A 22595-nucleotide genomic window follows, 5' to 3' on the forward strand; every position below is an offset into this window, starting at 1 on the left:
CAACTATAAATAAATAAATAAAATACACCAACAAATGCTCTGATGCTCCTTTCTCCAAACAATAGAGGTGAATTGTCCTCCCCTTGAGTGTGCGCTGGAGTGAGTCCCTTCTAATGAACAGAACGTGGCTGATGTGAGTAGCACATGATGAAGTCACAAAAGGCATTACAACTTCCTCCCTCAATACCCACCTCTGAACCGACTTGTGGACACAGCAGGGGAAGGAAAGGGTGGGATGAATGGAGAAAGTGGCACTGACATATATACAGTATCATGTGTATACACGTCATTACGTTTATACACGATCACATGTAAAATGGAGAGCTAGTGGGGAGCAGCATGCTGTATAACACAGGGAGCTCTGTGATGACCGAGAGGGAGGGGATTAGGGGAGGGGACATATGTATAATTATGACCAATTTGTATTGTTGTACTGCAGAAACCAACACACCATGGTAAACCAATTTTCCTCCAATTAAAAACTAAATTCAAAAATTAGCTATCTCTATCTCTTCCCTTTTCTCTCTTTCTTCCCCACTCTCTCTCCCCTTCCTCTCTCCCTCTCTCTCTTCTGAAGGAAGCCAGTTGCCAATATCCACATGGCTGAGCCATATTGGGAGAACTTTCCCAAATCTGAAGACATCTATAGGTCTAGCCCACATCTTAACAGCAACAACAGAGAGTCCCTGAGACAAAACCACTCAGCTAAGCTGCTCCCAAATCTCTAAACACAGAAACTATGAGATAACAAGTGTTCATTGTTTTAAGCCACCAAGTTTTGGGATTACTTGTTACACAGTAATAGATAACCAAAATACATGAGATACAATTCCTAGAGCAGAGGTTACAAATTGGAAGAACAGATCCTAATTCAGTCTACAAATATATTTTCCTCAGCTCATAATGGTAGATTTTTTTTCATGAGCTAAAATTTTTAAATCATTAAATTTCACTTAGAAATCTAGATTTCCAATCTCTCTCAAATTTAGAAGATCTAGCAACACAAAGGCCTACATCCCCATCTGGCAGCCTTCTGCTGTAAAAGACAAACACTCTCCTGAGCTCCCAACAGCCCCCAGTGTTCTTCGCCACACTGACACCAGCAGCATGGCTATTCCACTATTTCTCTTCAAGCAGAATAATATTTCTCAGTTTCTATATTTCTATCAAAATTAGGAAACAAAAGATATACTGAAAGGGCTTTGCATCTTAAGAAATCTAGGAAACCGTTTATTTCCTGGTGGGAGTGAAGAATATTCCTGCATGCCTAATATGTCACCAATGTATGTCTGTCAAACACACAATTTAGGATCCTATTTTTCCTTCCTCCAGTAGCTTTGCTCATTGTTGTCAATAGACTGTCCACTGTAGGTAAGTGAGTTTGTTACTCTGGCTGCTTCATATGGGGCTAGGATAAAGCATATGAGCTTGCTGGATCTGGCTCTTCAGCAGCTTAAAGGTAGCTGCCAACATTACACCTTTCCTCTCATATGACTTGTTTTGCAAAGAACCCTGCTGAGATCATAGTATCTATTCAATCTTTCTCTGGTTTTGCACTTATAGTAATTGTTTAGCATGAGCTGCTTAATGCTGGTTCAAATTGAGTCTGAAAACCCCATACTGACTAGTCAGAAATAATCCCAAGTACAACTCCTGCATGCATGTTAAGTCACTTCAGTTGTGTCCAACTCTTTGTGACCCCATGGACTATAGCCCACCAGGCTCCTCTGTCCATGGGATTCTCCAGGCAAGAATACTGGAGGGGGTTGCCATGCCCTCCTCCAGGGGTTCTTCCTAACCCAGAGACCAAACCCATGTCTCACGTCTCCTAAGCACAACTCCTACTTAAATGCATACTTTTCACTATTACAAACAATTCTAGAAAATAAACATTGAACTAGAACAAGGGGCTTCCCAGGTGGTGCTGGTGGTAAAGAACCCACCTACCAATGCAGGAGACATAAGAGATGAGGGTTCAATCCCTGGGTTGGGAAGATCCCCTGGAGAAGGACATGACAACCCACTCCCGTATTCTTGCCTGAAGAAATCCCATGAACAGAGGAGCCTGGAGAGCTACAGTTCATGGGATCATAAAGAGCTGGACACGACTGAAGCAACTTAGCAGCAGCAGCGCAAGAGCCAGCAAACAGGCCAAATCCGGCCCACTGCCAGCTTTTATACATAAAGCTTTATTGAAATCCAACCACACATTCATTTACATACTGTCTGTGGCTGCTTTTACACCACACTAGCTGAGCTAAGCAGTTATGAAAGAGACCTCATGACCTACAAGCCTAAAACGGTTACTATCTAGCTAGCCCCTGAATGAGAAGGATGAAATACAAAGATTTTGGCAGTTAAGAAACCAAGCCCCCATTGTGCTACAGAGGAACACACATGGGGGAAATAAAGTTGCCGTGTCCTCTCCAGAATGTTTGCCCTATTATTCATAGTACCTCCAAAGCTTTCTTCATCTTACAGATGGACGTAAACAGAACGGGTTTCAGGTTGAAAAGGAACTCACTGTGGCTAGTTTCTGAACATCTTCATCCGATGCTCCCAGAGATGCCAGGCCTATTTCCTGTGAAAACTGAGCAAACTTAGGGTCCGCAAGCAGAGGGACATGTCCCAGCAGCTCATGACACGTGTCTCTGACAAGAAAAACAGCACAGAGAAATGTTAGATGAGTTAAATGATCACCGGTAGAAAAAGACCTAAATTCTAAATATAATTTTGTTACTGTAATTAGTTACTGTTACTAAGTTTTACCAATCCGAAGATTTTTTTTTATCACATTTTAAGAACTGAAATCCATATGCATCCTACAACAAATGGCATCTTAAATTATATGATATACAGTACTTTAATATTTTGCTATTAATATTAAAATACCTACTATTTTCAAGTAGTAGATATTTGGCAGGAGTAGATCCTTGGCATTTTGTCATATGCCAAGCATGTGTTGAGTGTTTTGTTACATACATTGTCTCTTTTAATATTCAGAAGAAACTTGAATTAAAGTAACTTAGAGTGCAACATTCTATAGATCATGGGTGGGCAACCTGCAGCTGTTGGCCAAATCTAATCTACTGACTATTTCTGTAAAGAAAGTTTTATTGGAACACAGCATGCCTATTCACTGATGTATTGTGTACGGCTCCTTTTCACTAAAACAGCAGAGTTGAGTACTTGTCACTGAGATCATACAGCCCGCAAAGTCTAAAATATTTACTAGCTGGCCCTTTCCTGAAAAAAAGATTGACTCTTGCTACAAAGTCATAAGGGCAAAATCTGAATCCAGCTTATCATGATTTCTCAGCTCTTGCTCTCAACCCTTAAGTCACACTGCATCTCATGGTACACTTTTCTGGCACTGGGAAAGAGCAGAGGATCATACTGTCATCAAGTGGCTCTTCTCATGGACAAAATTTTATGTCTGTAACACAAGCAACTTCCTGGAGCCTTCACACTGGAAGACCCCCGGTCCTCTGTCTTGTCCAGCCTGAACTGGGTCATAACAGAGGTTTAGATCCTCTCATTTGCCTGGGCTTCCACTTGGAGCCAGATGACCAGGGAAAGGCAGGTATGTGCTGCAATGAAACAGTTTCCTGATACCAAACAACACTGCAATGCTTTCCCCTATGATTCTCTGCAAATGAGTCAAAAGGCAGACCATAGTTCATTTTCTTGACAAAACTAATGAGCCAGGTAGTAATTGAAAGATGTTTCCTGATATCGCCAGGCCTTCTCTTAAGTGTTATTTCTTCACATAGATGCTACAACATAAATGCCAGGTACTGCCACCATTAATACAAGTATAAAGCAAGCCGGACGGTTATGAGGCTGAGGCAAGGGAATGGTGGTCAAGGGGAGATGATGGATACCAACGTAAAACAGACAGCATTCCTCAGTCAAAAAACCTCATTCCCACAACTCAAACCACACGTCCAGCCCTGGCCAGCCACTTCCCGGATATATCAGGTTGAGAGGACAGCCAAACGAGAATGTGTAGACATGATACTAAAAGAAAATCCAAATTCTTTCCCCATCAACTATGTGCCGAGAGTCTCCTTTTTTGCACAGAAATTGGATTTGTGGAAAAGACTGTGGCGGTTACTCTCCAATCACACTGCTTAAGGCAGACAATCAGACTCATTGGACTTTAGTGCATAAAAGGAATTTAAATGTTATCAGAACCCCTCATTTTACCTGTAAAGAAGTTAGAGACAGAAGGAGCAAAGGAAGAAAGCTAACATATAGTAGGCTCCTGTTATGTGCTGAGTACGATGCTAAATGTTTTCATATCCCATTAGTAATTTCATCTTCACTTCCAAAGAAGTCTTGTTAATGTGAGAAGAAGTCTTTCTAATGTGAGACCAGGGTAGGTCATGGTTACTGTGGCGGTGGATTTTTGGTGCAAAACTGGATTCACTTTTGAGCTTGTTAAATGCTTGATGAGGACAGTCTTCTATTAATATCTGCCAAGGTACCAATGGAGTCCAAACACTTATAGGTAGAAGGGAAAGTGAAAAGTAGCAGTTAAAAAAGAATGAAGGAAAATGTGAGTGAGCCAAAGTCTTTAAGGAGTCAATTCTCTGTGGTAGAAAAGGAGCTATCACCTGGATTTCAAGTTAAGGTGTCATTATCAGAAAACTATAATTCAGAGTCAAGAGTCTTTAATAGCATTACAATGATAAGGTAATCCAACCATACATAGAAGAAAAAAGAAATTGAAATTTGAAAGACAAAAAAATCATACAACACAGCAGAATAAATTATATTGTTTCATTAAGAATGAAAGCCTGAAGCCAGAAGTCTCGCAGATTTCCTAATGAAACATTCTGAATGCCTCTGCTCTGTTCTGAGCGGAAATGATTGCTCTGTGTTTTGCTGGTTTGTACTTTCTTCACTGCTCAGTCTCCACATAGAGAGCCCTAGAAGAAACTGCTGTTTAGATCAAGCGGAGATGTAGTTTACATAGTAACCCCACTTCTCACTGAGTCAAGGCTCTGAGCACCGAAATTTCAAGACCATAAATACTGCTGTTAACATTTTATGACTTTGGTGGAATATTCTCAGAAATAAACACTGGATTGGTCTCATTCCAGGCTCTTTGGCTAAGGCACATTGTATAGAGAAAGGAAACCTAAAGTGCCTGGAAACTCTTCAACCAGCAAAGAGAGATGTTTCACATTGCTAATTAAAAGTTGGTATTTTCTTTAGTTTCTCTGAGACCAAAGGACTTAGAAGCTGCATTGACTTCCGACTCAGAGGCTGAAAGAGGTTCCAGACTATTGGGAATCTGAGGGAGAAGGCTGAGCCTTCTCTCCAAACTTTGTATCAGTTAAGTTCTGGAGGGCTAATATCATGCTATTTCACACTACTTTACAAAGTGCAATCCCTTTTATGTCCGGCAGCTGAAGTAGTTCATGGTCCCAACACTGGTTGTGTCATCCACAGCGGGATCCCTGAATATCTAATTATGAATGGGCTTCCGACGAGAGTTCATAACTATTGCCTGATCGCACCGCATCTCTCCTAAAACATTCAATTATCTGGCTATAATTGCACCTGTCAGCACATGCTGCCTTCAATCTCCACATCGGCAAACTTCTCTCTTTTCAACTCGGATCCCTTTGATGCATTTTCGCCTGAATAATGCTTCTCAGAGCCCTTTTCACAAAAGCACTCTGTTCACTGGAAATATAGGAACTTTCAAAAGTGTTAACACTGTAAAACATCATGTCTCCTTTTGAAAAAGAGAAGAAGAAAAAGAAAAGCTAGAGCTGATATCAGACACTAAACTTTTTGCTGCTCTAAATTGGAATCTTCTCTGATAAGCCCTGTTAGGAGTCTAAAGCTTACAAAGGGACCTGGGCAAAACGCCCCCAGAGAATTCTTAAATCATTCTAAGGAAGTTGTGATCACTGCTGCTGGGGGAAAAAAAAAGATTCAAAACAAATCTAGCATTCTTCTCCGCTTATCAGTAGTTTTTCAAAGCTGACTCCTCCTGTCTGGTGTTGAACAACTTTTTATTTTTGCTGTAAATTAAAGCTTTTAGGAAGTGAGTGAGCATACCGCATTTGCTTCCCATCCCCAATCAGCACATCTGTCTTTGAAACCCTATTTTGATAGGTTTTGTTTGTTCTAAATAACACAGAAGCCAACACTTCAGCTAAATCCTGAAGAGAAAGAAAGGAAGATGGGGGTGGGGGAGGGTCGCATTGATGAAAAGAGCAGGAGGATGAGCTGGGAGCCAAAATAGTGTATTTTTTTTTTTTTTTTTTTTTTTGGCTTTCACACAACATTTGGTGGGTAAGTGCAAGTAATCCAGGATAACACACTGGGACACATTGAGGGAGGCAGAGGGGTGACTTTGTTTTCACTTCACTAAAGAGATAATAACAGGAACTAATTTGGTATTGAGGCAATTTTTCTCCGTTCTCATTTTAGAGCCACATACAGAGTTTCTGTAGTTTTAAAATAGCAGACTGTAAAATCTGGCCCAGATCAGAGTTTAGGCAGCTCTTACGATCACTCCCTTTTATGTCCCTGTCAGAGCACAGATATATTCATATGGGGCCCTCTTTTCATGAAGCTGAGCATCTGGATATTGCCCTTGTGGAAATCTTTCCTTTTTACCCCCTAGGAATCATTACTCTTCTTCACAACTATTCTTCTGAGATGAGCAAAAGATATTACAGTTAATTTTTTTTAATTTAGTTCAAGAAGCATTTATTGTACAGCTATTAAATATCAAGTACTATGTTAGGAACTGAGGCTTAAAAATAAATAAGACAAAATCCTAGGATAACTCTTAGCAAAAGTCACCTCATGGTTCCATAAACAGCAAGTACTAACCTTCCTGATCCAGTAAAAAAAAAAATCTTTTCTAGTTCTTCAAGCAGAGGAAATCTGTACTTATGTCTCCTGTTCCCCATCATCTTAAATATTTCTTATTTCCTGAATAAAAAGAGATTTCTAACTCTTCCCCTGTCTGCTTCCTCTCCCCAAATTTTCACTAGATATTAGGGACGCAATGTAACATACTGGTTATCAGTTTATAATCTGGAGTCAGAACAAGCCCATGCTGCATGTTCCTGTGATGGCAAAGTGGCCTAGAGCAGCTTGGGACAGTAGGGTTTCCTGCAGTGACGGAAACATTCTGTATCTGCATCATCCAATACGGCAGCCACTTGTTACAGCTGACTATTGAACATCTTAAACGTGACCAGCACTACTGAGGAAATAAACGCATGGTTCCACTCCATTTTACTTAATAAACTTAGACAGTCACATCTCTACCACATTGGACAGCACAGATGTATTGTTTTTTCATCTATAAACTGGAAGTTATCAGGGTCCTTATCTCCTGGAGTTCTTAGGTTTTGTCCTTTTTGAATCTATTTTATCACTTCAACAAGCAGCAGTAAGTTTCTCCAGGACAGAGGTCTTGCCATGTTCATTTTTGGGTTCCTGGTGCGTAGGAAAGCCGGGCACATATTAGATGTTCAGCAACTGCTTTCTGACCTTAACAGAATAAAGCAAAGATGGTGGGGCCCCATTGCACCACAGAGAGGTAAGCATATGTTACCCCAAGCATAGTTTTCCTAATCTCCAAGGTATCATAAGAGATCAGTGAAGTCCTTGATTTTGCTATTTTCTAGTCAACTGTCCTGATGCTGAAGCTTTAATACTTTGGCCACCTGATGCAAAGAGCTGACTCACTGGAAAAGACCCTGAGGAAAAGACTGAGAGCAGGAGGAGAAGGGGACGACAGAGGATGAGATGGTTGGATGGCATCATCAACTCAATGGACATGCGTTTGAGAAAGCTCTGGGAGACAGAAAAGGATAGGGAAGCCTAGCATGCTGCAGTCCACGGGGTCACAAAGCTGGACACGACTTAGCAACCAAATAGCAAGTTATGCGTACATAGGGGAATGACCTGACTTCACTGATCTCTGTAATTACCATCTGTAAAATGGCAACAATCCTGCCTACCTCATAGCCACAGGCAGAATGACACAAGCTGACAGAAGAAATGTCAGATGTCTTTTTCCTTCTTTCTTGTGGGGGCTTCTCTACCTGTTTCTCTACACGGTTGTGAAGAGGTACACCTCTTCCTCGCCTAAAAGTCACTCACTTTGAATTTGTTCTGAATGTGCAATCTTAAAAAGCAAATATTCCTTAAAAAAAATTTCCCAGATCATCTCCACTTCCACACCTGAGGATACATAAATGAGCTTCTCCCTATGACCCAGCACCAAGGAAGTATGAATTGTGAGTCTGCTGTGGGTGCTTTATGAGTGCTAATTTTGGATGACACACACCACACAAGGAAGGCAAACCTTGGTGGGGGTGGAGTGATGGGGGAAAAAAGAAATCCTTCTTTGAATCTGCTAAAATATATACATTCCTACAACCGAAACCTTTACCCCAAAAAGTCACTACCGTTAATAGCCTAAGAGAACAACAGCTCTAGCAGGCACGCAGGCACAAGTTAGGTTTTAAAATGCACAGGTTTTAAATAATGTATAGGGTTGTGTGCGGTGGTGGTGGAGTTCATAGAATGTCTATTGTCAGGATGCTCAGAGCTTTTGAGACAAAAGGCTTGCATAAAGATTCCTAGGGCTTATTTTTGCTTTGAGGCACCTCACAAAACTAGACAAAATACAATGACTGAAAACTTGGGAGGCTGGGTCTAGGAACATGTCCTTGTAACTAAGAGTGACTGCAATGTTTCAAAACACATCAGTCTCCACATGAATTTAAGAGGTGCCAAGGGAAGAGTGGACCTATTTGGTATTTTCTATAAAGGCTTTTTCTCTGCAAAGATCAAAGCCTTACTTCATCAGCCCTCACACAGGGAGGTTAAGTGGTTTGCCTCTTAACCTCTCAGTCACACTGAGAGCTGACGATGAGGCCTGGATTGCGGGCACGTGGTCCACAGGGCCTTCTGCCTCAGGATGTACACAGTGTTCTCCCATCTGCAACACTGCTCTGGAGTGAGGCACTTCCCCTCCTGTTTCCTAGTGAAATAAAAGATGCCCCCCTTGATAAAGGGGTGGGCTAACTGGCCCTGTGAAGATAAAGGAGAGAGTGGGCTCCTGACACAGCTTGGCAGCTGGATCATCACCGGATGGAACAGCATGGCACAAGACCATCCAGTAGACACAGCCTGTACTTCAGGTCCTGGCAAAGCAGGGCCGCCAGATTAAAGAAAGAAAGTGTCACTCTCAACTATCTTATGTAAAATTTGTAATTGGAAAATTGAGAGAGAAACTACTCAACTTTAGTACACATACAAGTTTTGAGTTTTCTTCTGGGCTTGTGTGCTAAGTCGCCTCAGTCATGTCCGGCTCTTGGTGACCCTATGGACTGTAGTCCACCAGCTCCTCTGTCCATGGGATTCTCCAGGCAAGAATGCTGGAGTGGATTGCCATGCTTTCCTCCAGGGGATCCTCCTGACCCAGGGATCAAAGCCACGTCTCATGTCTCCTGACATAAGAAGCCGAATTGGCAGGTGGGTTCTTTAACACTAGTGCCCGCTCTTGTGGGGTTAGCTTAATACAGAATGGTGGTTATTCCCACAGATGCTGGCACTATCCCTGAGTTCAAATCCTGACTCCCCTACTTGCCAGCTGTGTGACCTTGAACAAGTTACTTAACCTTTCTGTGCCTCAACTGCCTCATCCATACATTCAGAATAATAAAAGTAACTCAGAACTTACAGGGTTGTTTTGAGTACTGAGTTCATCCACTTACAATGCTTAAAATAGTGCCTGGCATATAATAATTGATATAGACATGTTTGCTGTTAGTAATAATATATATACACACACATATATATGTATATATATACATATATTTAATTGCTTCTGATGCTATTGTTTTTGAACTTATCTATGTTGGAGAATGGAAGGGGTGAAAATACTCCCAGGTTTTAGGGCCTCTAACATTCTATCTGACCCCGGGTGTGTGTTAGTTGCTCAGTCATGTCCAACTCTTTGCGACCCCATGAACTATAGCCCATCAGGCTCCTCTGTCCATAGAATTCTCCAGGCAAGAACACTGGAGTGGGTTGCCATGCTCTCCTCCAGGGGATCTTCCCAACCCAGGGATCGAACCCAGGTCTCCCACATTGCAGGCAGATTCTTTACCATCTGAGCCACCAGGGAAACCCTGGGAATAGCCCAAACCAAATTTCTTCTGAGGGAGGAGATGGTTGCTAAGCTCGGAGTGTGAGCTCCTGGTTAAAACTCAGGAAAGGAAGGCCAGATGGGATCAGCTTTATGAGAACAAGCCATTCTCTGAGAATCACTGGAGCAATGCTGCTCTGCTATCCTGAACAGCGAAAATGATGACAGAACTGTGGAGGGAGCCAGTTGGCAGGGCAGGAAGCTTGGCATCACACTTGGCAGAGATGAGGCTGATCTGTGGGGGAGGGCAATTTGAAGCTAAACAAGAGCTCACAGGGATGAAGGTTCAACCCTATAAAGCTCTGGCTCATCTTCCCAGCTCACCAGGAAGACCATGCCCAGACTTGACTTCAGCAAGCCCCAATATTAAAAACACCCAGGACAGTCATGCCTTAAATCAGACAAACTTCCAGACCAGGATGTCTCAGACAGCAAGGAGGGAAAGTTGGGAAAGGAAAGGTCCAGTGAAAGGAATCTGATCCAGAGAGGGGTAGTCAAGTTTCCTATCAGTGTGAAAGCCTATGTCTTCAGCGGCTGATACCGTTAATAAATGAGGATTGATGTCTGAGCCACAAGAACAGGAGATGAATGCCATCTGCCCGTGTGCCCGTGTTAGAGAGGGTTCTATTGTAACACACAAGGGCTAAGCACAAAGTTCACTGACTCGGCTTGGAAACCTCTAATTATTTCTAACCAGCGTTAGAAATAATTCACTTTTATTTTTCTTATAAAATTGAAACAGCAGCAATTATAAGAAAAATCACCTGACTGCAAAACCTTTTTTAAACTTTAAAACAGTTATATTTTAAAATAACATTAATTGCCCCTTATACGTTCAACTGTGACAAGAAATATTTTTCTGAATGCAAGTGCATTTAGCGATATTATGACAATACACGTTGCAGTGTGAGTCCATGGTGTCATGAAGTATTTCCTAGCAGGGAAAGTTTGCTCTCTGATTTGAAAAGGGACACACGGGGAAAGAGCAGGACAGACTCACGTCAGCATGTGCTGAATCATCAGTCATCCACGCAGCCCTGAATGGGGACTCCCTGACTAAATAAGCTTACATTTAAAGGACTTACATAAGTCCCTGACTAAATATGCTGTGCCAAAGATATTTTTGTTACTAGTATATTCAGCACAACATCTGAAAACAAAATAGAAGAAATCTTTTTAAATGTCTTCATTAAAACATTTTTTAAAGGGATTTCTGGTGCAAAAACTGCACTATTACTTTGGCAAGAACTCTACTGGAAAGACAGACACTGTACTGGTTTGACCTCTAAGAACTGACACTGAAGAACATATGTTATACTGAAGCATATATATATGCTCGGTCTTCTCCCTGAGCAAAGGAGAAGGGGTCAGAGTGCTGTGCTGTGGATCTGTGTTTCAACATTGTTCTGGGCAATATTTTAGGTTTCTAAGGTACAGAACCTTGAACTATCGGCCACCTCTGGTCTCCATCTAGAAATACAGATGGGTGGGTTTGGCCTACACTGGAGAAAACAAGACTAGATTATAATACTTTAGCAAATAGGACCTTCTTGGGACTTCCCGGTGGTCCAGTCGTCAAGCATCCACTTTGCAAGGCAGGGGACACAGCTTTGATCCCTGGTTGGGGAACAAGATTCCACATGCCATGGAGCAACTAATCCCTCGCAGGGCAACTACAGAGCCCGTGAGCCTCAAGAAAGATCTCACACGATGTAAAGATCCCACACAACAAGGCCAATTAAATATTTTGTAAAAAATAAAAAAAAAATAGGCCCTTCTTGCTTTACCCTCCTTCATTTCCTAGACCTCAGTCAGTCCACACAGCTTCTGAAGAAAAGCGTGAAATATGGCCCCAGGAGAATATGGTTTTATTAAACCATATTTCTCATTAAAGAGCTCTGCATTTCTGAGATGCCACTGGCCATCAGGACTACAGATAAAATTGAAAACCATATAGACAAGTATACATGCACATGCATATTCAGTGAGCAAGAATTCAGCATCACCTGGCATAAAACACAGTCAAGAACTGCTTCAACTATGAAGAACAGAAGCCACAGATCGCGTAAAAGGAAGTGACCGGAGAAGAAAAACCGAATGAACTAAAGCAGAACTAGGAAGAAGGGGGATACATACAACAGCTGAAAATCCAAAACGCCTCCGAAAGCTGAGATCAGAGACGAGACCAGGGCAAGCTCCCTCCCTCCAACTCACTTCTCCCTGCAGTGTGCCCTTGACTTTCCTGCACTGCATCTCCACCGCCCCTCCCCAGCAAGAATCTTCTAGAGACAAATCCAGAGATGCTCCTACTGTTCTGTCCACTCACTTCAAACATGGACAGCACTACTCAAGACTTTCCTGCACTGAACCTCCAGTGTCCCTCTCCAGCAAGAATCTTCTAGAAACAAATCCAGAGATGTTTCTAATGCTCTGTCCACTCACTTAGATGTAGACAACATGTCCACACACAGGACAGTCCTGCAGGGACCTACACCAACACTTGCAGATACACTCGCAGAGCATCTCCTCTTTATGTCACATTTAAGACGCTCATAGAGAACTCAGAACACTTCACAGACTGACATTGTTTTTTTAAAGGAGGGCAATGAGCTTTCCTGCCTTTAAGGTGAAACTAAATTTGGGTTTTTTTTTACCCAAAGGGGGAAATATCTTCTTAGCACCATGTGACATGCAGCTGGGTCTCCTTCTCTCTCTCTCTCTCTCTCCCCGCCCCCCCCCATTGTCATGAAGGGAAGATGGGAACAACCTTCACATTTCCATTACCTCCACTCCTTCAGCTTCACAGTGAACAACCAGTTTTATCATTCGAAACAATGTACATTCTCAAAGCAAAACCAATGAACAGAACAGGCTGCCCGTCCTGGGTGTGATTTAGACAGAAGACGCTTCCAAATGGTCCAAATGGGCTACCTTCAAAGCTTCAACTGATGTCTAAAATTCCCCCATTAATGGTTCATGAGTTTACCTGAAGACACTGACTATATAAAAATGACTTATTGATGGAGGGGAGTCCAGCTACAGTTCCTGAAATCAGAGTGAAGCTGCGGGAGGGAGTGGAGGATCTGCAGCCCTGCAGGGGGAGGCACTCTCTGCACACGGGGCACCGCCAGGCCTCCCCTGGGCCCCTCTCTCCACAGATCTCACACAGAGCCTGGCACTCTGCATATGTCTCCCTAATCGGGCACCTCCTGGTAGCAGCGGCATTCGCGGCTCCAGCCCACTTTGGCCTCAGTTTTCACTCTATACGCCAGGTTTGGGGATCCACTCCAAACTCAGTCTGGATCTTCTTGTTCCTCTGTTGCCTCTGCCAGCTGGCCTTGAGTTAATTACAGTCTGATGAAGGAGACTGACACATGAACAAATAATTACCATGCAGTGCTCTAAGTGCTGAAATAGAAGTAAGGCAAATGCTACAGGAATATCCAGTACTGCCTGGGAAAGTCTTCACAGAAAAGGGTGCAATTGAGTTTTAATCCTGAGACTTAAAATGATCTCACAAGAATCATTCCAGGGCCAATGAACCACCTGTGCAAAGAGATGAAGGCAAGAGCCAGCAGGGCCCCAGGATGGTGAGAAGTCCAGTGTGGCTGGAGCATAAGGTTTCAGAAAGGGCAGAAAGAGAGACAGAAGATGTGATTTGATGATCTCAGACATTTTCCCCCTGAATGTGTAACAGGGAGCCGACAGAGGTTAAACATGAGAATGCTATACTCACATTGGTGTTTTAAAAAGGGAACAAAAAAAAAAATAAAAAAATAAAAAGGGAACAAAGCCTACAGTAATTGTCAGACAGAGTAGCCATGTTAACATGACCTGTCAAATATCTCCTTCTCAAACAGTGGCTCCCACTGGGGAAGATGCTGCCCCCTGGGGACATCTGGCAATGTCTGGAGACAACTTCGGTTGTCACATCTGGCAGGGGTGGGAGCCTACGCTTGACATTTAGCGGGTAGAGGCAAGGGATGTTGCTAAACATTCTACAATACACAGGACAACCGCCTATAACAAAGCATTATTCAGGTCAAAATATCAATACTGCTAAGGTTAAGAAACCCTGTTCTAAAAGATGATATGGCCAGAGGGTACAAGATGACACAGCCCACAGGGACTCCCCAGAGAGGCAAAGAGGAGACCAGGAGATTGTGGGGCTTCTCACATTTTGTCCTGCCCCCACCAGCAGGTGTGATGCTAACACACCCATGCAACTTGGAGCTCGGCTTCTTTCCCTTGTTCCACGGGGTGAGAAGGACACTATTACTGCAATAACCTTGAATTTGACCCAATTGATTTTTTTTAAGGAAATCATTTGTAAACTTCAATACTCGATTAGTGACAAAGGTGCTTGCTGATCAAAGCAGGCTGATCAACGAGGTGCAGAATCCCTGCCTGGGGCAGTGCTCCAAGGGAGAAAGAGCCAGAACACCACCTCCCTTTGGGCAGAATCAGTGACCTTTCAGTCCAAGTAGGAATGCATAGAAAAGCAGCTCCTCCCTCCTCTTCCTGAGCAGGAGTTGCTGATTCTCCAGGATTCTCTCCTCTACTGCCCCCCAGGCCAGAACACTCCCCAGGGGACAAACCCAAACTGCTGTTGCCATTTTAAATTCAAGTCCCAGTTCCTGGCGGGCTTAGAGACACTGGAGTTTTAAAATGTAAAATGGTAAAACAAGCCATGCTTGAAGCCCAATAATGTATTGGGAGTGGGGATATCAAAGTACATTCTACCCAGACCAAAAAGGAAAATAAAGCTTTTTTTCAGATAACATATTTTTGCTGCTTTCGTTCTCTTTGCTAGCTGCGTCTTCGGGGCTCACCTTCGTCTCATTAGCACTGCCTCCGCCACAACAGTTCAGCAGCTAGAAGCAGTTATTTGGAAGCAGGGTACAAGCACCAAACACAGGAGTCACGTTGAACTCCGCAAAATGGAGAAACTGCCCTCTTGCTGGTTCTCAGTTGAGGAAACGGGATTGCATTTAAAAGACAATGCCTGTGAAAGAGCTTGGGCAGTGTCAGGTAGTTAGAATAGGAAACAGGAGTCCAGAATGGCCGTGGCTAAAAGACAAGGAAGGGAAAGGCCCGCGAAAATAGAATAAAGGAAGGTCCAAGGACCAGAGTGAGGACTCCAGATAGAATAAACAGCACTCCTGGCTAAGCCCAATTTGCATAGGGCAGGCCCATGGGAAGGGAAAAACATAAAAAGAGGAGCCAAAGGGCTCTCTCTCCCTCTCCCTCCCTCCCACCCACCCCCAAAACCCCAACCCCCGCCCCACCCACATGCTGGCATGCTGCCCCACTCTCTTCTTTTCGCATCTTTGAGTCGGCATGCCCTAACATCTCAAGGATGGATTCTCTTGCTATTATCCAAATAAAATAGAGCTGTAACACTAATTTGTCTAACAGCTATAACACAGTCTGTCCAAGACCCGAGAGCTGTGACGCGCCGAGGGTTTTAATGTCCGTCGCTCCAAATTTCTGTTGTGACAAGACAGAACCGAGTATACACTCGCTTGACAGGCAGGAAACAGAATTTCATAGATTCAGACTACAGCATGGGGCTGGGAAGAGACCTGGGACTCTGCAAGACGTGCGGATTGAAGGGATCGTTACAGAGCGCTGTGTCTGCACAGTGTGCTCCTGGAAGGACGCAGTGGAAAGCGGCAGCGGTGGTTGCTGCTGGGGAGGACGCAGAGGGTGTCAAGGAGCAGAGGAAGGGAAACAGTCACTGTTCACAGTGGGCCCTTCTGTAAGCTCTGAATGCTGGATCGTGGACATGCATCACCTACACATAAATCATCATCATCATTTAAGAGACAAACGAATGATATAAACCCCACAGAAAAGGGGACTTTCCTCGTGGGCCAGCGGTTAAGACCACGAGCTTCCAATGCAAGTGTGCAGGTTCAATCCCTGCTCAGGGAACTAAGATCCACATGCTATGTGGCTTGGCTAAAAAAAAAAAAAAAAAGAAATTTTAACTTTAAAAATAAATAAAACTCACAAAAATGAGCCTGTACAAACAATCCCAAGTTGGCGAATCTCAAGTTCCCATGCTTTCATTTAGCATCCTCTTGTTGTGTGGTTGGGGGAGTTGTGAAAGAAGAGAACACCAAGATCAACAGTGGGAGCTAAAATTCACTTCTGAGCTCTCAGCTCTGACTCCCAACCACCAGGAGCTCCTCCGTCTGGAGGTCCCTTCCATGGGCCTCTCCAAGACAGGATGCTCCAAATTCAAATCCCCCTCTTGTTTCCCTCTTTCCTTCCCTCTTTCCTCCAAGCCTAAGCCCCTTCTGATATTTTCCAGTATTATTAGAAACAACTACCCATCCGGCTTCCCAATCTAAAAGCCTGAGCACCGCCTTAGGGACCGTCTCACACTCATTACAGTTGCAAATACTGTAAATTCCATCTTAACGACGCGTTTCACGCAGGTGTCCTCTCCTGCTGTCCTACTGATGCCTTACACACCGTCTTCCTTCCCTGGAATGGGACCTCCCACCAGTCTCCCGGCGAGTTCATGCTCCATGTGTCCCAGCCCTCACCCCCATCAGCTTCTTTAAACACGATGACTTCATCATGCTGAGGAGCCTTGGATAGCTCCCTGCTGCCTACAGAATTAAGTCCAAATGCCCTATTTTGACAAATGACTGTATACATTGTGCACCAGTCGATCCTATCCATCCTCAAGGAAAGCAACCCTGAATATTCATTGGAAGGACTGATGTTGAAGCTGAAACTCCAATACTTTGGCCACCTGATATGAAGAGCCGACTCATTGGAAAAGACCCTGATGCTGGGAAAGACTGAAGGTAAAAGGAGAAGAGGGTGGCAGAGGATGAGATAGTTGGCTGGGATCATCCACTAAGAGGACATGAGTTTGAGCAAATTCTGGGAGATGGTGAAGTACAGGCTTCCCTGTACTGCAGTCCATGGGGACGCAAAGAGTTGGACTGAGCGACTGAACAACAAAACTGTGAACAGAAGAATCATTTCACCCCTAACACATGCCTGCGCTCTGACCACTCTGAAGTAATCAGCCTTGCTCATTTCTGCCTCTCCCTGCCTCCACATCTTTGCACTGGTTGTTTCCTTGACTTGAAAGCTTCCCCCTCACCCCACTTTGCTTATCCAAAGAGAAATTCCTGTCCACCCTTCTAGACCCCTACTCATCTTACATTTCCTCTGAAAAGCCTGTTAGGACTGCTCCCTCCTCTTTGCTCCTCTGACACTCTGCCCATATACCCCCTCACCACACTGTTTCATAATTGTTTATGTTTCTATCTCTCCTGCCAGAAAAGTCAGAGGCTTTAAAAAAAAAAAAAAGCAGCTGCTATATTTTATTCATCTTTGAATCCGCTGCACCTCCCTGCTAGCATTGCACATAAATGTTTGCTGAATGAATTGGCAGCAAGTACTTTGGTAAAAATATAACACATTATTCCCCCAATTCTATAGACCTCTGTGGCTAAAATCTCATTTCTTTGGCCTCTCTCTCTCTGCATACCTATTGGCACGCTACCACAGGTCTCAGGAGGGCCGGTTATTCAAACAGAGCTAACAAAGTGCCTGCTATTTGTAAACAGGGCCATTTGTAAACCCTCTGGGCTAGATTTAGAGATTGCCTATCCAACTCTAACAGCAATTCTTTGAGCACTCATCCACTCTAACAAGTGTTTCTTTCCCAAATGTCTGGAGTCCTATAAGTAACCTTTGTTTACCCTGAAAACATTTTCAGGGCAGCTGAAAGGAACTAAAAATAAAACATAAAAAATAAAAACCATGTAGTGACCCTACTGGGACCCACCTATCAGTGAGCGTCCGGTCCCCTGGGGCGGGGCGGGGTGGGGGGGCGCTTCAGAGACTCAGCTCTGAGCCCTGGCACTTCCGCTGTCATCAGCTACTTTACTGCCTGAACCTCCGAGGCTCTCTGCTCCCTAGCGAAGACCTTGACAGTCCATTAATCACAAGACTATTCAGGTAAAACAGCATCACAAGCAAAGTGATCAGCTTGGTGGCCCGAGGAACAGTGGTCTTTAGGGTTCCTGGACCCCATTCCTCTCAAATAAAGTGGGCGCTGACCGCCGTCCCAGTGTGGTGGTCTCCGCCCCACCCAGGCTTCCAGTGCGAGTACTCACGGCTCCGGGGTGTAGAGGGGGTCCGAGCCGTGGCGGACGTACTGAGTGCAGTGGAACACTCTGTAGGCCAGTCCCGCCAGGAAGTCCCGAGGGCTCAGGTATCCGGCCACTGGCCTCACCGTGAAGCCAGATCTTTCTGAAGAGGTAACAGAAAGAGTCAACTAAGTACTAAGGCGACAGGACTTGACGGCCCAAGCAGGGCTTCCTATTATTTTTAAGGACGTTCCAGAAACAATGTAATCAAGGTTCTAAAACTCTTGACAATTGAGTGACATACACTGTTAACAGCTATCACATTTGTGGCTTCTGATAACTAAAATATACTCACGAATGATGGTTTCCAGGGGAACAAGACATCCATTAAAATGGAAAGAAAGGTAAAAAAAAATAGGATTTAAATTCAGAGACCAAATTAGGATAAGAAAGCTCAAATGCACAGAAGACTACAATGTAAACTTTTGGTGGTGAGCACACTAGACTGCACACAGAAACCGAAATGTAAGGTTGTACACACGAAACTTATCTAATATTCCAAACCAATGTGGCCTTGATAAGAAATAAATTATTTTAAAAGACATCAGATTGTGAAAGATTGCTACACATTTTGTGCTTCTATTTACGTGATGCCCAAACAAGGAAAACCTATAGACAGAAAGCGAATCGGTGGTTTCCTAGGGCTAAGGATAGGAACAAGGATTGATTATAAAGGAGCAAAAGAAAACTTTCTGTAGTGATAGAAATGTTGTAAAACTGAATTGTTGTAATGGCTACAATTCTATAAATTTACTAACATCACTGACTTGTACAGTTACAAAGGGTAAATTTTATTTTATGTAAACTATACCTCAATGAAGCTGCTAAAAAACATAAATAAAATATAGTGATGCTTACCATGTATCACTTGATATCTTTCTAAAGACACACCTAGATAAGAATACTTTCTGTGTGTATGTGGTCAGTGAACACACTGCGAATTTAGCCTGTTGACTAGCACTATGGAACTGGTTCACACTACAGCTTTTTGTTGATAGTCAAACCTATGGTTTTTCTAGCAGTCATGTACGGATTTGAGAGCTGGACCGTAAAGAAGACTGAGTGTCAAAGAATTGATGCTTTTGAACTGTGGTGCTGGAGAAGACTCTTGAGAGTCCTTTGGACTGCAAGAAGATCAAGCTAGTCAATCCTAAAGGAAATCAACCCTGAATACTCATTGGAAGGACTGATGCTGAAGCTGAATCCCCAAAACTTTGGCCACCTGATGTGAAGAACTGACTCTGGAAAAGACCCTGATGCTGGAAAAGATTGAAGGCAGGAGGAGAAGGGGGCGACAGAGGATGAGATGGTCGGATGGCACCAATGACTCAACAGACATGAGTTTGGACAGGCTCCTGGAGATGGTGAGGGACAGGGAAGCCTGGCGTGCTGCAGTCCACAGCGTCAGAAAGCGCTGGACACGATCAGGCTACTGAACAACAGCAGCCCCCTAACCCCTTCATTCTCCATTGTCCTATTCCATTTCTTTGATATTATGAAAACAATTATATTAATTGTGAAAATTTGAAAGATACACTAAAGCTCTACCTGCTCTATTGGTTTGTGGTAAGAGGACAAAAACAAAATAAGCAGAATACAATAAAATCTATGAAAATCACACTAGATGGCTAACCCAGTTAAAGACTGCCTCATGCTTCCTGCTCATCAGACCCCACAAAAAAACGACAGGAGGGCTCTTCTCTCTGATACCAGCACTGTAAAGGCTCCCATTTTGAAAACCTCAGTTCATTGGGAAAGCACCTTTGAATGGTTAGAAATAGTTTTAAAGATAAAAACCAATTAAGTGTATAAAACAAGTCCACCCTGGGATCCTGGGTACCTACAGGGAAATAACCCTATTCTCAGATATCCTCATGCCTATGATTCTAACAATATTAAGGTCATTCCAAAAGTTTCCAGGTAGATTCATTATTCCCCACTGAAAATCAAAAAGATAAGTGTGTATTTTCTTCTTTTTGTATTCTATGCCAGTATCCCACATGTGGGGTACAAGAGGCCATTCTTTAATAGCTGTATATTTTATTTTCTTATAAATTTTAAAATGTGTATCTATCACATCAAGAACTTTGACTTTGTGAATACCATTGCTTAAGAAGTTTCTTTTTAAAATCTGGTATTTTAAAAGTGGTCAACTAAAAGAAATAAAAATACACACAACTTATATTGTGCTTGCTGTTTACCAATGAATGATGCAAACTGAGTACCCAGGACACCCAGTTCAGCAAGGGTGGTGAAAAACAACAGCAATAATAGTAGCGATCATAACTGAAACTCTGGTACGCTTAATGTGTACCCAGCAACAACTTTAGGCACACATTGTTAGTTTCCCCTCCCAACCTTGTAAAGTAGATAAAATTATGATCTCTGTCTGCAGACAGGAAATGGAGGCAAAGAGAAGTTAAGGCAATTCATCCATCTAAGGTCACATAGCCAGGAACTGGTGGAGCCGGGCCTCAACCCCAGGCATTCTGCATCCAGAATCTGTTCTGTACCATACTGCCTCTCATAAAAATATTAAATTAGGTAACAGATATGGAAAATATTAAGATGGTAATGTAATTACTGGGGTTTGAGAAACAAAGCAGTAAAAAGCAATCCTCATAGGAGTAATCAAGCCCATGGTAAATATATAATACATAACTCCATGGGAAACAAAGAGAGGCAAGCCAGAGGCGGGGCCATCAGGTAGCATGGAATCTAGTTAAAACCAGCATAAGGTATCACATAATTAGGGGCTAATTGAGTGATACTGATCAGCGGTTCTTAATCTCTTTCAGTAACAAATGCCATGGATGGCAACCATGCCCAGGGCCCTCCCATCACGCTAAGGGTGGTTCCCAGGGGACCCGCTGTCAGGCCATGCCTGCCTTTCCCCTGATACACACATGATCTGGGATGAAATTGGGAAAGGGAGAGGTCACAGTGGCTGTTACGATCAGGATTTAGAGAGAATCCAGGACTTGCTCCAAGTCTTGAGGAACACAAAGAATTTGAGTAGGTGGAGGGATGACGGTGGTGCTGGAGAAGACTCCTGAGGGTCCCTGGGACAGCAAGGAGGTCAAACAGTCCATCCTAAAGGAAAGCAACCCTGAGTACTCATTGGAAGGGATAACGCTGAAGCTCCAATACTTCGGTCACATGATGCAAAGAGCCGACTCATTGGAACAGACCTTGATGCTGGGAAGGCAGAAGAAGAGGGTGACAGAGGATGAGATGGTGGGACGGCACCACTGATTCAATGGACACGAACTTGGGCAAACTCCAGGAGATGGTGACAACCAGGGAAGCCTGGCACACTACAGTCCATGGGTTTGCAAAGTCAGATACAATTTGGCAACTGAACAACAAGGGACAACTATGCTAGCAAGTCACAGAGCCTAAGTAATGATATGAAGACCCATAGCTAGAACAAAGGGTTTGTGCAGGAGACACCCTGGGTCAGGGCCGTGAGCTGAGGATGAGCAGCCAAGAGCTTGCCTCTGTTATAAAGCAGAGGCCAGCAAACTATGGTCTGTAGTCCAAACCCAGGTTGCTGCCTGTTCGTATACACCTGTGAGCTAAGAATAGTTTCTGCCTTTTCAAATGTTCACGTTTAAACAGTGATATGCTGCTGCTGCTAAGTCATGTCAGTTGTGTCCGACTCTGTGTGACCCCCTAGACAGCAGCCCACCAGGCTCCCCCGTCCCTGGGATTCTCCGGGCAAGAACACTGGAGTGGGTTGCCATTTCCTTCTCCAGTGCATGAAAGTGAAAAGTGGAAATGAACTCGCTCAGTCGTGTCTGACTCTTAGCGACCCCATGGACTGCAGCCCACCAGGCTCCTCCATCCATGGGATTTTCCAGGCAAGAGTACTAGAGTGGGTTGCCATTGCCTTCTCCCAAACAGTGATATAAGTATGTACTAATAGCCTCAATTTTGGCTCCTGGCCCACACAACCTAAAACATTTACTGTCCATCTGGACTCTTACCAAAAAAAATTAAAAGTTTACCAACTCAGTAAAATCAAGGGGAAGCCACTGATAGCTTCTGAGCACAGATGCCAGGAACAAAGGAACTCTCTAGGGAGCTTCACCTGGGAGCTATGGACAGAAGAGGAGAGGGGAGGAGAGACTGCTGTCAGGGATGCAACGATGAGGCCTCAGTGCGAGTGTGGCACTGGATGGAAGGAAAAGGACAGGCTCAGTACGGGG

At 43.7% G+C, this 22595-nt stretch overlaps 1 protein-coding gene across 6 annotated transcripts in view; it reads right to left on the reverse strand.

The window, feature by feature from the left end:
• Window positions 1-22595, reverse strand: part of TPH2 (tryptophan hydroxylase 2) — a 158785-nt gene that overhangs the window by 87363 nt on the left and 48827 nt on the right. For all 6 annotated transcript variants that reach the window (XM_045165497.1, XM_044941941.2, XM_045165498.1 and 3 more), the window contains exons 7-8: window positions 18352-18487; window positions 2525-2651 (exon numbers count right to left, since the gene is read on the reverse strand). In XM_045165497.1, coding sequence (XP_045021432.1) covers window positions 2525-2651; window positions 18352-18487 — 263 coding nt within the window. The remainder of the gene's footprint in view (window positions 1-2524; window positions 2652-18351; window positions 18488-22595) is intronic.

Source organism: Bubalus bubalis, chromosome 4 (assembly GCF_019923935.1).
Source record: "Bubalus bubalis isolate 160015118507 breed Murrah chromosome 4, NDDB_SH_1, whole genome shotgun sequence".
NCBI classification, from domain to species: domain Eukaryota; kingdom Metazoa; phylum Chordata; class Mammalia; order Artiodactyla; family Bovidae; genus Bubalus; species Bubalus bubalis.